We start from the raw sequence: 11998 nt of genomic DNA on the forward strand, positions 1-11998 counted from the left end.
CACGTCTGATGCGTGTGAGTCTCCTTGATAGCAAGACTCGGAAGTGCTGCTTTGCGTAGGATCCATTAGTCTTTCCTCTGTTTTGGGTCTCTTACAAATCCAACATGCGTATGCTCAATCCCAGCCCCAACTCTTTCCATGTCTTCCGTACTCGCGAACTTGCTCAAGTCCCTAATCGTCTCCTTATCCCTCTCTTGAAATCCCAATCTCTCATACAATCCCCGTGCCTTGTTATCGTCCGCAGTCTCCAAGTACGTTACCACACCCCGTTCATCAGCCATGTCCAAGACTTCGCTTATCAGTTTTGCCGCTAACCCACATCCTCGATGTTCAGGATGCGTAGCCAGATTCTCTAATAGGAAGTGCGGTTGTCCCTGTAGTATACGCTGCCTCAGATTCCGAAGACCTCTAGTGAATTCCATGATGAGAGCGCGATTGCTAGTCGAAGGCAGGGAATTGAAGTATACTTCGTCTTCGAATGCCTCCCGCTCCTCTCTATCTTCCTCTTCTTGAATTGTTTGAGCCCGTTCTCTTGGCTGCTGTACATGTTCTGGCGTGGTAGCGGGAGAAGCAGGCACCGTCCATTGAGCCACGGATACGACATGCCCGTTCCTCACATCGCGGGCGACCATGAAAAGCATGCTATTCTCCTCAATCTGCCGGGCGATGCGAGATGTCATAGCGTTGGCTAGGGCGTCTGGATCCACGTCACCAAATTGGAGGCGTGAGAACGGGGATTGCCATGATAGTGCGAACAGCAAAGATATTGCTTGGGCATCCGAGGTCAGTGCTCTTTGTGACGTGTATATATGCGACATGGCGGTCTGTGTATTTTATGAACGTTGCGTGCGTGACGTATCTGTCTCGACGTGCCAAGAAAATTAGTCATATTACTGTTGGTTGCTAACAAGAGTGGGTTCGGGATCCGGTTAGCCAGTAGCATCCTGTCAGACTGATGGGCAGCGGAGGAGTTCATTCTGTCTGACCTGTAACTTCATCCCAGAAAAGCTAGCTTAAAGTAATGAACTTCTAATATTCTACATGTATTGTAACAAGAAGTACAGGGAATATTTCGAGGTGCTATTTACCACACAACGGTGCAATTTGGATGATTCAAGCATCATCGTACATGGAATACACCAAAGGAGTACATAACAGCTCCAAACCATCATATTCAATATCTAACAAACATCTACCTCGCAGGAAACACAAAAACATTTCAAACCTTCAACCATACACCTACAAATTCATACCAAGAAGTGAAAGCAAAGGGGAGAAATGAAGAAAGTTCATTGCGTCATTCAATCGTACCACCCGCCACCCTATAGTCTTCAACACAAGAAGAAGAGGAAGAAGTGAGAAAAAGAGCCGGCACCGCATACGAAGCAGTCTAGAAAACAACCGAACTCGTGTGGTATAGATATGATCTTTCAGCGCGCGAAATCTCGTCAACATGAACGGCAGACCGGCTGGACTCCCACCAAGCCTGGTCCCGCATGTGGTGATGGATGATGTGTCGATAGAGGGGATATTTGTGAGAGCAGTCCAACCCAAATGTTCGCCGGGGTAAATGTTTCGCCCTCCCATAGGATATAGTAGTCGATAACGCCATGTAAACGCCAGAATCAATGCCAAAGTATAGCGCCCGTAATGCCAAATGTGAAAAGAACAACATGATTTACCGTTGACAGAAAAGTTCAATCTCACCTAGTCCGCCACCAGGGTTGAGATTGCTCTGCTGTTCTTTCCAGTTCTCGAACGCCTCCTGTACGTCATCATCGCATTGGATGCTTACGTATGTGTTATCGCTATCCAGGTACTTGAGTTTGACCTGGCCGGAGCCTAGTGATACAGACGTCGATCGCTGTAGTTTTGCATCAATGCGGTCCTTGAGCGACTGGTAGCTGATATTTGTGCTGACCACCAAGACCATGGAACTCCCGGCTGATGGGCAATGGACCTTGACTTTGAGTTGTGTCGGTATATTGGGGTCTACACCAAGTGGAGGCGACATGTTCCGCGAGTCCATGGACGCTGGAGTCAAAGTGCCCTGGCTTCTCTCAAACGATGATGCAGGCGTCATTGTGCGCATTGGCGGATAGTTTGGATCGCGGCGCATAGCAGTGTTGTGGAACTCATTGTTCGCATTGGCAAGCTCGGCGGCGGTTCGTTGCTGGATCAGACGGTCTCGTTGGATTGCTGGTGACTGGGTTGCAGCGCGCGGCGGTGGGTTGTTGGGCGAGTTGCTGTTACTGCGATTCACGATTGCTGCGTTGTACGCGTAGTGTGTGGGGAAGGGGGGCACATCTGGCACTGGCTGGGATGGCGGCGGCGCTCTTCGAGTTTGTCCTTGGAGATGTGAGTTGATATCGGGGCTACTAGCTGCCCGCAATCTACCTTGAGCTGAAAGAGTGGCATTGGCCGGAAGTGATGGACGTTGGGCACGACTCTGTTGATGAACATTCTCCCCCCTGGATCCGTGGCGCGATTGAGCAGGAGCAGTGTGACGATTGTTCTCTTCGTGAGAATATCCATTTGGTGGTGCTTGACGGGGGAAGGGGAAGGTGCCGTTGGATGATTGGCTTGATCGTGCGTTAGAGTGGGTTGACATTGGGGTTTGCATCGGGGTCTCGGCCGTAGGAGAAAAGTAGGATTCTTGGTTGGCGGCGTCCTGTATCTGCTGCGTGCGCAGGGTTAGTGGAGGCTGACCGTTGTAGCCCATAGGAAAACGTGGAGGTGGTACCCTTTCGCTTTCGCCAGTCGTTGATCGCGAACGTATTGAGGGGGTGCCAGTATTCTGTCGTGAGTAGGGGTAGCCTGTAACAGGGTCGATGTCCTCGTCAGCATCTTCTTCGTCTTCTTCCTGGTATGGGTTTTCCAAGACTTGGTCGCGCATGTATGCGAACTGGGTATCTGATGGCCTGGAGGCTGTGGTGCTGGCGCTTGTCCGCGCCTGGTCCTTCCACATCCGGCGCTGGGTATCAACCTGCATAGCCCATTTCTTCATGGTTTCCTCGGAGGTGAATTTGATGATGAAGTTCTCGATTCCCGGGTCGCCCTTCCAGAAGATTTGGCAGGTGTATGAGCCTGCGTAGGTTAGCTGGGGTGTTATGAATAGAGGCTTTGGTGGTCGCACCTGGCTTCTGGAGAGAGATGGTCTCTGTGACGTTCTGCATGAAAATGCGGCCCTTGAGCTGCAACTTTGGCTTCCCGTCTTTGGTGACTAGGGATCGAGTGGACATTTTGTTTTTTGGCTTGTTGACGTTGATCTCTTTACAGCAGAGGAGAATCATCTCGAAGAGGTAGATCTTGTACTATGGGAGGGTTAGCGATGCAGGGGAAGGTATGAGCATGGTAGAAAGCCTACTTCTCGCTCTTCGTTCTTCGAGCTCATGCTCTCACCCTTGAGCACAGTATACTGGCCATGTAGAAGAAGGTCACCAAAACCTTCAATCTTGTGGCCCTTCCAGTCTTCTACGAGCGTCTTGAGCTCTTCTACTGCTTCGACACGTTCTTCGCGCGCAATGGCGTCGTTGGTGCCTGCGAGCACGGAAGAGGCCGCTGCGATACCCCGGGAGATGTCTTCTCGTCGTCCTTCGTCGAGGTCGCCCTTGTCGCGAAGTTGCTGTTTGTGTTAGCGAAGGGGTTGGAGAGGAGGCTGTTAAATCATACCTGAAGCAGTAACGGGTATTTGGTGAGTCGTTGGAATGGTTTCAAAAGGAAAGACGCAAGCAAAGTCGGCGACTCAACCATCTGTCGCATCTCAGCTGGTCCACCGGTCTCCTTTAGCTTGTCGAATTCGCGCATAGCAATCTGCTCGCACTTCTTCTGGTTCGCAATGTACGGCTCGTAGACCTTGAAAGCATCTTTGTATAAGACGAACAGGTTGCCCCAGTTTTGCTCATCGGGGTGCTGTGCGTTGGTTTGTTCGACGCGGATCAGGAAGCGGCGCTGGAAGTCGAGGAGGGCGTTGAGATTGAGGAAGATGTCGTGCACTTGGTCACCACTAATGACACCCCTTTCTTCTACCAGCTTCTTGAACTCCTGCAGCAGCTCCAGATGCTGTACGTAGGTACGCTCCGTCTTGACCAGCTCGTCGATGATGTGCTCGCGCTGGGTGCGCTTGGTGCCGACGCCGCCAGCGTTGTCGAGGGATTCGGTGACGCCAGCAATCTTGCCCTGGGCGACGAGCTCGTCCAGGACTTTGTTGACGACGTTGGTGACCTGTGTGGATCTGTTAGCGCGGGCCTACCCCACAGTCTGCTGGATGCTCACTTTCACAAATCCGGTTGTGTCGTCACCGTACAGGTCGCCGAGGATGAAGCAGCTATCCTGGGGGATGCCCAGCTCGGTGACGCAGCTCTGGATGAACTTGTAGCAGGCCATCTTCTCGTTCTTCTTCAGGCTCTTCTCGTCCTGCTTGGAGCTGGGGATGGTCAGGAGGGTGCGGGGCTCGAGGGCGTTGTACAGCTCCATCAGCGGGTAGCCCCTCCGGAAGGTGCGCCATAGCAGCGTGACGGGGTCGGCATCGTCGTCGGCCTTGCCCTCCTCCTCGGCGATCCAGCGGTTGAAGCCCGGGATAAAGCGCAAGCGCATCTGCAGCGTCAAGCAGCGCTGGAACAGCGAGGTGTCCTTGTCGGCCCGCTTGTTGAGGACATTGTCGGAGGCTTCGACGGGTCCGCCATTGACGGGCGTCGACGATGTCGGGAAGCTGGGCGGGGGGTTGAACAGCGTCGAGCTGCTCGTGGCCTGGGTGCTCTGCGTGTCGCGCGCGCTGCTGTGCGAGTAGCTCGAGTAGGTGCTCTGGAAGCTCTGGTGCGACATGAGGGCAGGCGGCCCGGTCGAGGTCATCCGGGCGTGTGCAGTTTGCTTTGAGGGCGACTTTGGTGGTGTATGGGAGACGGCAAAGGTGGTATGGGCTCTCACCAGACCCGAGTGAAACGATAGTCCGCCCTCCATGCTGCTTTCATCGATCTCCTTGCGCTCGCGCTAAGCCCTTAGGCGGTCAGGGTCGAAGCTGCTAAACCGAGCAGGGCGGCGAGACGTGGATCGTGCGGCGACAGACAACAATTTCACGGCCAGGCCTGCAGCACGCGGGTCGCGATAGCGGTCGGAAGCTCCAGAGTTCGCTGATAGTCGTGCTATCGCGGGTGTGTGTCTAGGAGATGTCTGGAGACGCTGCAGCGGGTAATGCTGAAAGGGGCACTCGTGCGTTTCACCCGCATGTGCGGCGTTGCCCATGTCATGTGACTGCGACGACTACAAAACTCAAAACATGTCACTGTTCCCCGTCTGCGTTGGGCTCGCATTCCGTACCAACGCGAACGTTTGCAGCCGTCGTGTCCACGAGCGACGGCCTCGGTGACACCCCCACAGCCAGCCGGCGCGTCGCCGTTCCACTCGCTCAGAGCCCAGTCCTTTGATGAACCGCGAGTCTGCGATATATGACAGCTGACTCACTCTGCGAGCCGCCCTGCCCATTCCCATGACTTGACCTTTTAGCAATGTGCCTATCGCAACATAGCACCCTCTTCGCCCTTTGCATCTGCCGCGTGCGTATTTGTTATGTCGGCACAAGTGCTGCCTTGGGCCGCGATCGTCTCGACACTTGCCTGTCGCGGACCCATTTCTCCAGCCTTGTTGGCCGGGAACGTGACCCTTGGTACAGCGCGCGGCTCATGCGAGTATTGTTAGAGAGCGGTGTGAGAGAACATGTCCTGTTCTGTGGCCATGATGCCATTGTGGTAAACGGCATGGGGGCTGGCTAGCCGCCCGTTCTCACATGCCACACGACGACAAGACAGCATTGGTCCAGCTCCGAGCAACGCGAGAGCAGGTGATGTTGCCCGATGGGCGCGTCGAGTGCATGAAATACCTGCCACAAATACCTGCCAAATACCTGGGCAAGATATTAAAAGCTTCAGTATCCCAAGGTGACGAGTGGAGCAACCTTGGGTGTCTCAGACACTCCGGTGAATTGTCACCATCAAGCACGTCACCTTACCAAGCAATGGCTCAACAGTAAAATTCAAACTAAAATTCAAACTAAATTCAAACGGCTTGCGCAAACCTCGTCGACTAGTCGCTTCATGTACATTGCAAACCTTGCCAGGTGCATGTGAAGAGAGTAATGACATCGGGGAATTCTTCCAGTCTTCTAGACTGCATCCTTCCACTTCTAGTGCATCAGCCGTTAAGCGGGCAGTCTAGCGTTGGCTCTCCTGGTGTGTCTCAGATGCGAGCGACTTGGCCGCACGAGTAGTAGTCCGCATGCCCTAGCCAGCTCGGCTAGCGGCAGATCTGGAGTGAATGGGTGCGGGTGCACGGGCGCAAAGGCGCGTGTGTTGCGGGAAGCAATGATGCACTGGGCACTTGTCGAGGCTCTGCGAAAGTTGGAGATTCCCATAGCAAAGCCCATGTGCACCCCGACAGCCACACAAGACAACACCCGTGATAGCCCGTCCCTGCATAAGACACCACAACCGCCACCCGTCGCTTTCCGTGACTCCAGTACGTACCCTGATTACCAAGATCGCCAGGCAGCATCAGCCCGACCGCCCTGGGAGCGCATGTGCAGACAACATCACCTCACCCTTTCGCCGCAACAGAGAGTGCGCTGCAAACGGCACACGATTGCGTATCGACTAGCGACTTTTGTCTCCACCCACCCACCCAACTTGCGCGCACCGTCATGGCAGGCCCTCTAGGCACCCCGAATGCCCAATTTTCTGCCTCGCCCTACATGCATCCTTTCCGCCCTGCCTCTTCCATGAGTGCAAACCGCTTCGACGAAGGCTACTCCGAGGACACCAGGAGCCAGAATGAGGGCGACATGGTTATGCGCAGCGATGTGCAGCTGACTGACAGCGAGATGGGAGTCAACTCGCCCTTCGTCCTGCCCGACTGGGTCATGGCTCTGAGCGAGAACGAACGGAGTGGTAAGTAGCAGCTGCGGTGTGACGGGAACCTGCGCTGACATCATGTATAGAATTCGCCTATGCCATTCTTCGCTCGCTGCGGACCTCCTCGATAGCCGGCATCGTCGAAAAGCTCAACCCTCTCCTCCACCTCGACCCCGTAATACACCTGCCTCCTGAAATCACTTTCCAAATCCTCTCGTACCTGAACCCCGAGACGCTCTTGCGCGCATCAACACTGTCCCGGTCGTGGAGGGAGCGGGTGCTGGACAGCCCCCTGTGGAAGCTGCTTTTTAGACTAGAAGGCTGGAACTCCAACTTCCCCCAGGTCCGCGCATACGAAGAGGCGCAGAGACAGAAACGCGCAGAGTTTAAAGAGAAGGAGCGAAAGACGCGACACAGAGCCGCCGAGGATACCGACTATGGCAAGCCATCCCACAAGAAGCGCGTGCGGGAACGACAGTTGTTTGGCGACGGCGCCGCGTCAGAAAATGGCACGCAGATGTCAGCAGGCGCGGGCTCTACTAGCAACGTATGGGGCGAGCAGCACGGAGCAGTTGAGGCTGACGACAGTCCGTCTGTCAAGTCGGAGGACAAGATGGAGGGCATCTCGTTCCATGGCGCATCACCTACAGCATCGCCTGCTGCTATAGCACGCAAAGAAAGAAGACAGGATGCTTCGTCTGAAGAAATATCGCCCGCGCTCGCAGTAGCAGACACGAACGGACCTCCCATACACCCGTCACTCCTGCTCCCTGGCCCGGAAGCCAGGATCAACTGGCAATACCTTTACAAGCAGAAGAGGAGGTTAGAAGAGAACTGGAGCACCGGTCGTTATTCCAATTTCCAGCTACCACACCCGAACCACCCAGAAGAAGCTCATACCGAATGTGTGTATACTATACAGTATTCCGGGAAGTACCTGGTCAGCGGCAGCAGGGATAAGAGCATCAGAATCTGGAATCTGGATACCCTTCGCTTGGTACATCCACCACTCACTGGTCACCAAGCTTCCGTTCTGTGCTTACAATTCGACGAACGCCCTGATCAGGACATTGTTGTGTCAGGTGGCAGCGACTGCAAAGTTATCCTTTGGAAGTTTTCAACCGGACGTATCATCAAGGAAATCGAAAGGGCGCATTCGGAGTCGGTTCTGAATCTAAGATTCGACGATCGCTACCTGGTCACATGCTCGAAAGACAAGACGATCAAGGTCTGGAATCGCAAGGAGATGATGCCAACGGACGACACGTACCCTTCATCTACCATGAAGTCGAGCGCTCGGTTCCCTTCCTACATCATCAATATGCAGGAACACGTTGAAAACCAACACCTTCATTTCAAACCCCTTCTTCCATACAGCCTCATCATGACGCTAGAAGGCCACGGCGCTGCAGTCAATGCCATCCAGATTCTTGACGGGCAAATTGTCTCAGCATCTGGAGATAGGAGCGTCAAATGCTGGGACGTCCGCACCGGCGCATGCACAAGGACATTTTCAGGTCACACCAAGGGCATTGCTTGTGTTCAGTTCGACGGACGACGCATTGTTAGTGGAAGCTCAGACGAAAGCGTACGCATCTTCGACCGCGCGACAGGAGCTGAAGTGGCCTGTCTGAACGGCCACAGTAATCTTGTGCGCACCGTGCAAGCTCAATTCGGCGACCTTCCTGGCAACGAAGAAGAGCTTGAGGCCGAAGCGCGGTCCGTCGATCGGAACTACTTTGCAGCACAAGCTAGTGGTCTGCTCGCTGACCAAAACCTTACCAGGGCTGAGCGACGTGCTCGCAACGCTGGTTCCCGCGACCCATCCAAGATATTCGCCTATGGGGCTAAACTCCCACCGGGTGGCGGCGGCAGCAAATGGGCGCGCATCGTCTCAGGCTCCTACGACGAAACAGTCATCATCTGGAAGAGAGGACCTGATGGAACCTGGGAGAAATCTCAGACACTCCTACAGAACGATGCTGTCCGAGCTGCTGGCGGCCGCCCACGAAGGCCAGTTAATCATGCTGCCAACGCGAATGCGAACCACGGTGCCCAACACCACAACCAACCAGCTAACGCCCAAGCTCCTGCGCAACAGAACAACTTCCAGGCTCTCGCACAGCAGGCTCAAGCTCAGGCTCAAGCAGCTCAGACATTGGCCCTGCAAGCCAATGCCCTCCACGCAGCATCCCAAGCAATGCATGGTCCGGCTGCCAACAACGCAAATGCAAACGCAGCCACCCACAACGCGGCAGGAAACAACGCAAACGCTGCAAACGCAACAACAGCACAAGGCGCCGCAGGCCCAGCTAACGCCGCACCACACCACCACCATCACCATCACCATCACCCCCCTCACCCGCTCGCCGCACCCCTCAACGCCAACAACGGCACAAACTCGCGAGTCTTCAAACTCCAGTTCGACGCCCGCAGGATCATCTGCTGTAGTCAAGATCCGACGATCGTTGGATGGGACTTTGCCAATGGGGATAAGGATATTATGCTTGCCAGTCAATTCTTTGGCGACTCTTACTAGGGGTGGGAGGACAAGAGGTATGGCTCGTATGTATTCTGAGTGTTTTGAGTTTCTGCGAAGGGGCACGAGTGTGCTGACAATGTTGATGATGGGGTTAATGTTTGGTGTATTATGAGTTATGTACATAGCGCTGCGTTTTACATTGCATTGGGGGAATAGGCTTCCTTCGTATAGCGTTTTTTGTGGCTTGCTAATGAAACATCGAATCACCCTTCACATTGTCATATTCGGGTTGCCATATACGACCTCTTCCGTCACACACGTCGCCGCAGCCTAACCTTTACCGTCGCACTCCTTCATGGTACATATGTGAGGGATGCTCTGCACTGTTTTCCCAAAACAATCCATCTCCAAGGCCCCTATATAGAACGAGTGCTCTTGATTGGTGCTTCGTACGCCAAATCCCCATTGAGGTGTCTGTGCTTGTGGCAGGCCTCACCGGAAATTATCTTGGTGTCGGACTGCGCCACCTTCCTTCCAGCCTCTGTATTTACTGCCTCACATGTTTTGTTCAGTTCATCTCGCTGGATTGTGGTAGTACCTCTACGATATCACACGGCTCAAATATTGAGGTTAAGCACCTCTTTGGACAGCATTTCAAGTCAGTTCAATCGCATCAGGACGAAGAATCACCCGGATAGCACAGGTAAAGATGACATACTGGACCCGGTTCTGGCGGTGGACTTCCAGCCTCAGCAGCCTCCCACTTCGTATGGACAGATGGCTGATTCCACTACCGGTTGGATGGAAGATATCATTCGGCATCTGGATAAGATATACAGTGGATAGTCCAGGGGCGCCGCCCTCTATAGTTTTGGTACGTCACCTTGGGTTTTGACATGGCTACCAGCTGACTTTAAAAGAATGGTGAAAGAACACGATACAAATATGAACGCATAGATAAGAGGCGGGGAGATTTCCGTCTACTCACGCTCCATCCTGGAAGCCCTGACGACATGTTACGCACCTCTTTGGCCACAGCAGCCCTAGAAGACAATCCCACCTACGAAGCGCTGTCATATGTGTGGGGCACTCACACGAAAGAAAAAGTCGAAATTACGGTTGATGGCTATTGCTTCTTCATTGCGCCAAACCTCGGCCACGCCCTCAAAGCTTTGAGACATCCAACTTTGACGAGAGTTCTCTGGGTCGATGCAATATGTATAGACCTACCCAATAATGATGAGAGATCTCATCAGGTCATGATGATGCAACATATCTATAAGACTGCCACTAGTACCCTTGTATACCTGGGTGAGCCCACCGAACATACCGAGACAGATATGCAACACTTGCAAGCTTTCATACAACCATACGCCCAAGGGAAAGAAGCTCCGTGGTCCCATATCGCGATACCCAATTTAGAACGAAGCATCAACAATATCCTTACAAGACCTTGGTTTGAACGCATGTGGACAATTCAGGAGGCAGTGTTAGCCAGAAAGACTACGTTACAGTGCGGTAGCCACCGAGTTCAGTGGGCTGGTGACCTACGAACCTTGAGAGCTTTAGTGTTCCGGATCAAGTCTGCGGTTATCTCACCAATGTACGACCTCCATAACAATACCAAAACAGACTGGACCCCTTTGCTTTACATCCTCGAATCGCAGATGAGGCAGGCTGCGCGAAGGGAAGGAGTAGTTCTGCAACGAAATCTACTCGACATAGCCTTCGACTACCGGTATCGAAAATGTGGTGAGCCCCGCGATAGATACTTTGCAGTCCTTGGAATAATAGAGGATGATCGGGGAGGTTTGATGTGTTTCGAGCCTGACTATGATATAAGCCTGGAAGATTTGCATCGAACATTCACCGCCGAGATCCAGCGCATCAGCGAGATAGAGGATGCTCCACTTGTGTAGAGTCTTGTGCTGTTGGCCAATGCTCTGTTCCTGGGTACCTGGGGGAAGTATGGGATTAAATGTTTGACACCAATATCCAAGAGTGCCATAAACGATACCGGTTGCGAATCGCATGCTGCTTGTTATAGTGTTTAGAACTTGGCGAAGAACTTGTAAAGATAGCCACAACTGCGTCCGGTATGCTGAACAAGTTCCAAATACGATATATGAAGCTGGAAGACCGATTTGGGAAAAGCCATAGGGGTGAACAGTTTCCGGCACTGACACAGGTCCTCGAGAAGCATGAGCTACCACGGAGCTTGGTTCTTCCAAGTTTTACGTCTGCTCGAATCTGCCCTCGAGATACATACTATGACCTTCCTACTTAACTTATGATAGAGAATCTTGGGTACACCTTCGGAGCAGGTCTTGTGCTTAATGGTCGAGATTAGAAAGAACAACAAATTTTTGTATCGTTGCCTGGGTATGGCTACTTTGTACACCGAGACAGAGTAAGGAACTTTATCGTAATGCGATATGATGCAGAGTATTAAACTACTCTCAGCTAGTCTGAGTGTGATAGATCTCAGTTACATCTTGACATGAAAGGAGTGCCGTTCGGTGTGTATGAATCTCCCAGCTAAGGGAAAGAGAGAGAAATCGAATAGCGCAGCCAAGAACTCCAGTTTCAGACCAACCTTTATCGAATTCTGGCC

At 53.0% G+C, this 11998-nt stretch overlaps 3 protein-coding genes across 3 annotated transcripts; 1 reads left to right on the forward strand and 2 right to left on the reverse strand.

The window, feature by feature from the left end:
* Nucleotides 1-65: 65 nt before the first annotated feature.
* On the reverse strand, nt 66-818 carry J4E82_008461 (uncharacterized protein; the record flags this gene model as incomplete). The annotated part of the gene is made up of 1 exon (XM_051734694.1): nt 66-818. One exon carries the CDS (start codon nt 816-818, stop codon nt 66-68), a length of 753 nt encoding a protein of 250 aa, XP_051585568.1.
* An 860-nt stretch (nt 819-1678) lies between these two features.
* J4E82_008462 (uncharacterized protein) lies at nt 1679-5225 on the reverse strand (the record flags this gene model as incomplete). Its single annotated transcript, XM_051734695.1, has 6 exons — nt 1679-3087; nt 3137-3314; nt 3368-3625; nt 3673-4224; nt 4276-4989; nt 5220-5225. The coding sequence occupies 6 exons, from the start codon at nt 5223-5225 to the stop codon at nt 1679-1681; spliced, it is 3117 nt and encodes a 1038-aa protein (XP_051585569.1).
* A 1466-nt stretch (nt 5226-6691) lies between these two features.
* On the forward strand, nt 6692-9441 carry J4E82_008463 (uncharacterized protein; the record flags this gene model as incomplete). Its single annotated transcript, XM_051734696.1, has 2 exons — nt 6692-6938; nt 6989-9441. The coding sequence occupies 2 exons, from the start codon at nt 6692-6694 to the stop codon at nt 9439-9441; spliced, it is 2700 nt and encodes an 899-aa protein (XP_051585570.1).
* Between the last annotated feature and the right edge of the window lie 2557 nt (nt 9442-11998).

Source organism: Alternaria postmessia, assembly GCF_024291825.1.
Source record: "Alternaria postmessia strain BMP 2775 chromosome Unknown scaffold_68, whole genome shotgun sequence".
In the NCBI taxonomy this organism is placed as follows: domain Eukaryota; kingdom Fungi; phylum Ascomycota; class Dothideomycetes; order Pleosporales; family Pleosporaceae; genus Alternaria; species Alternaria postmessia.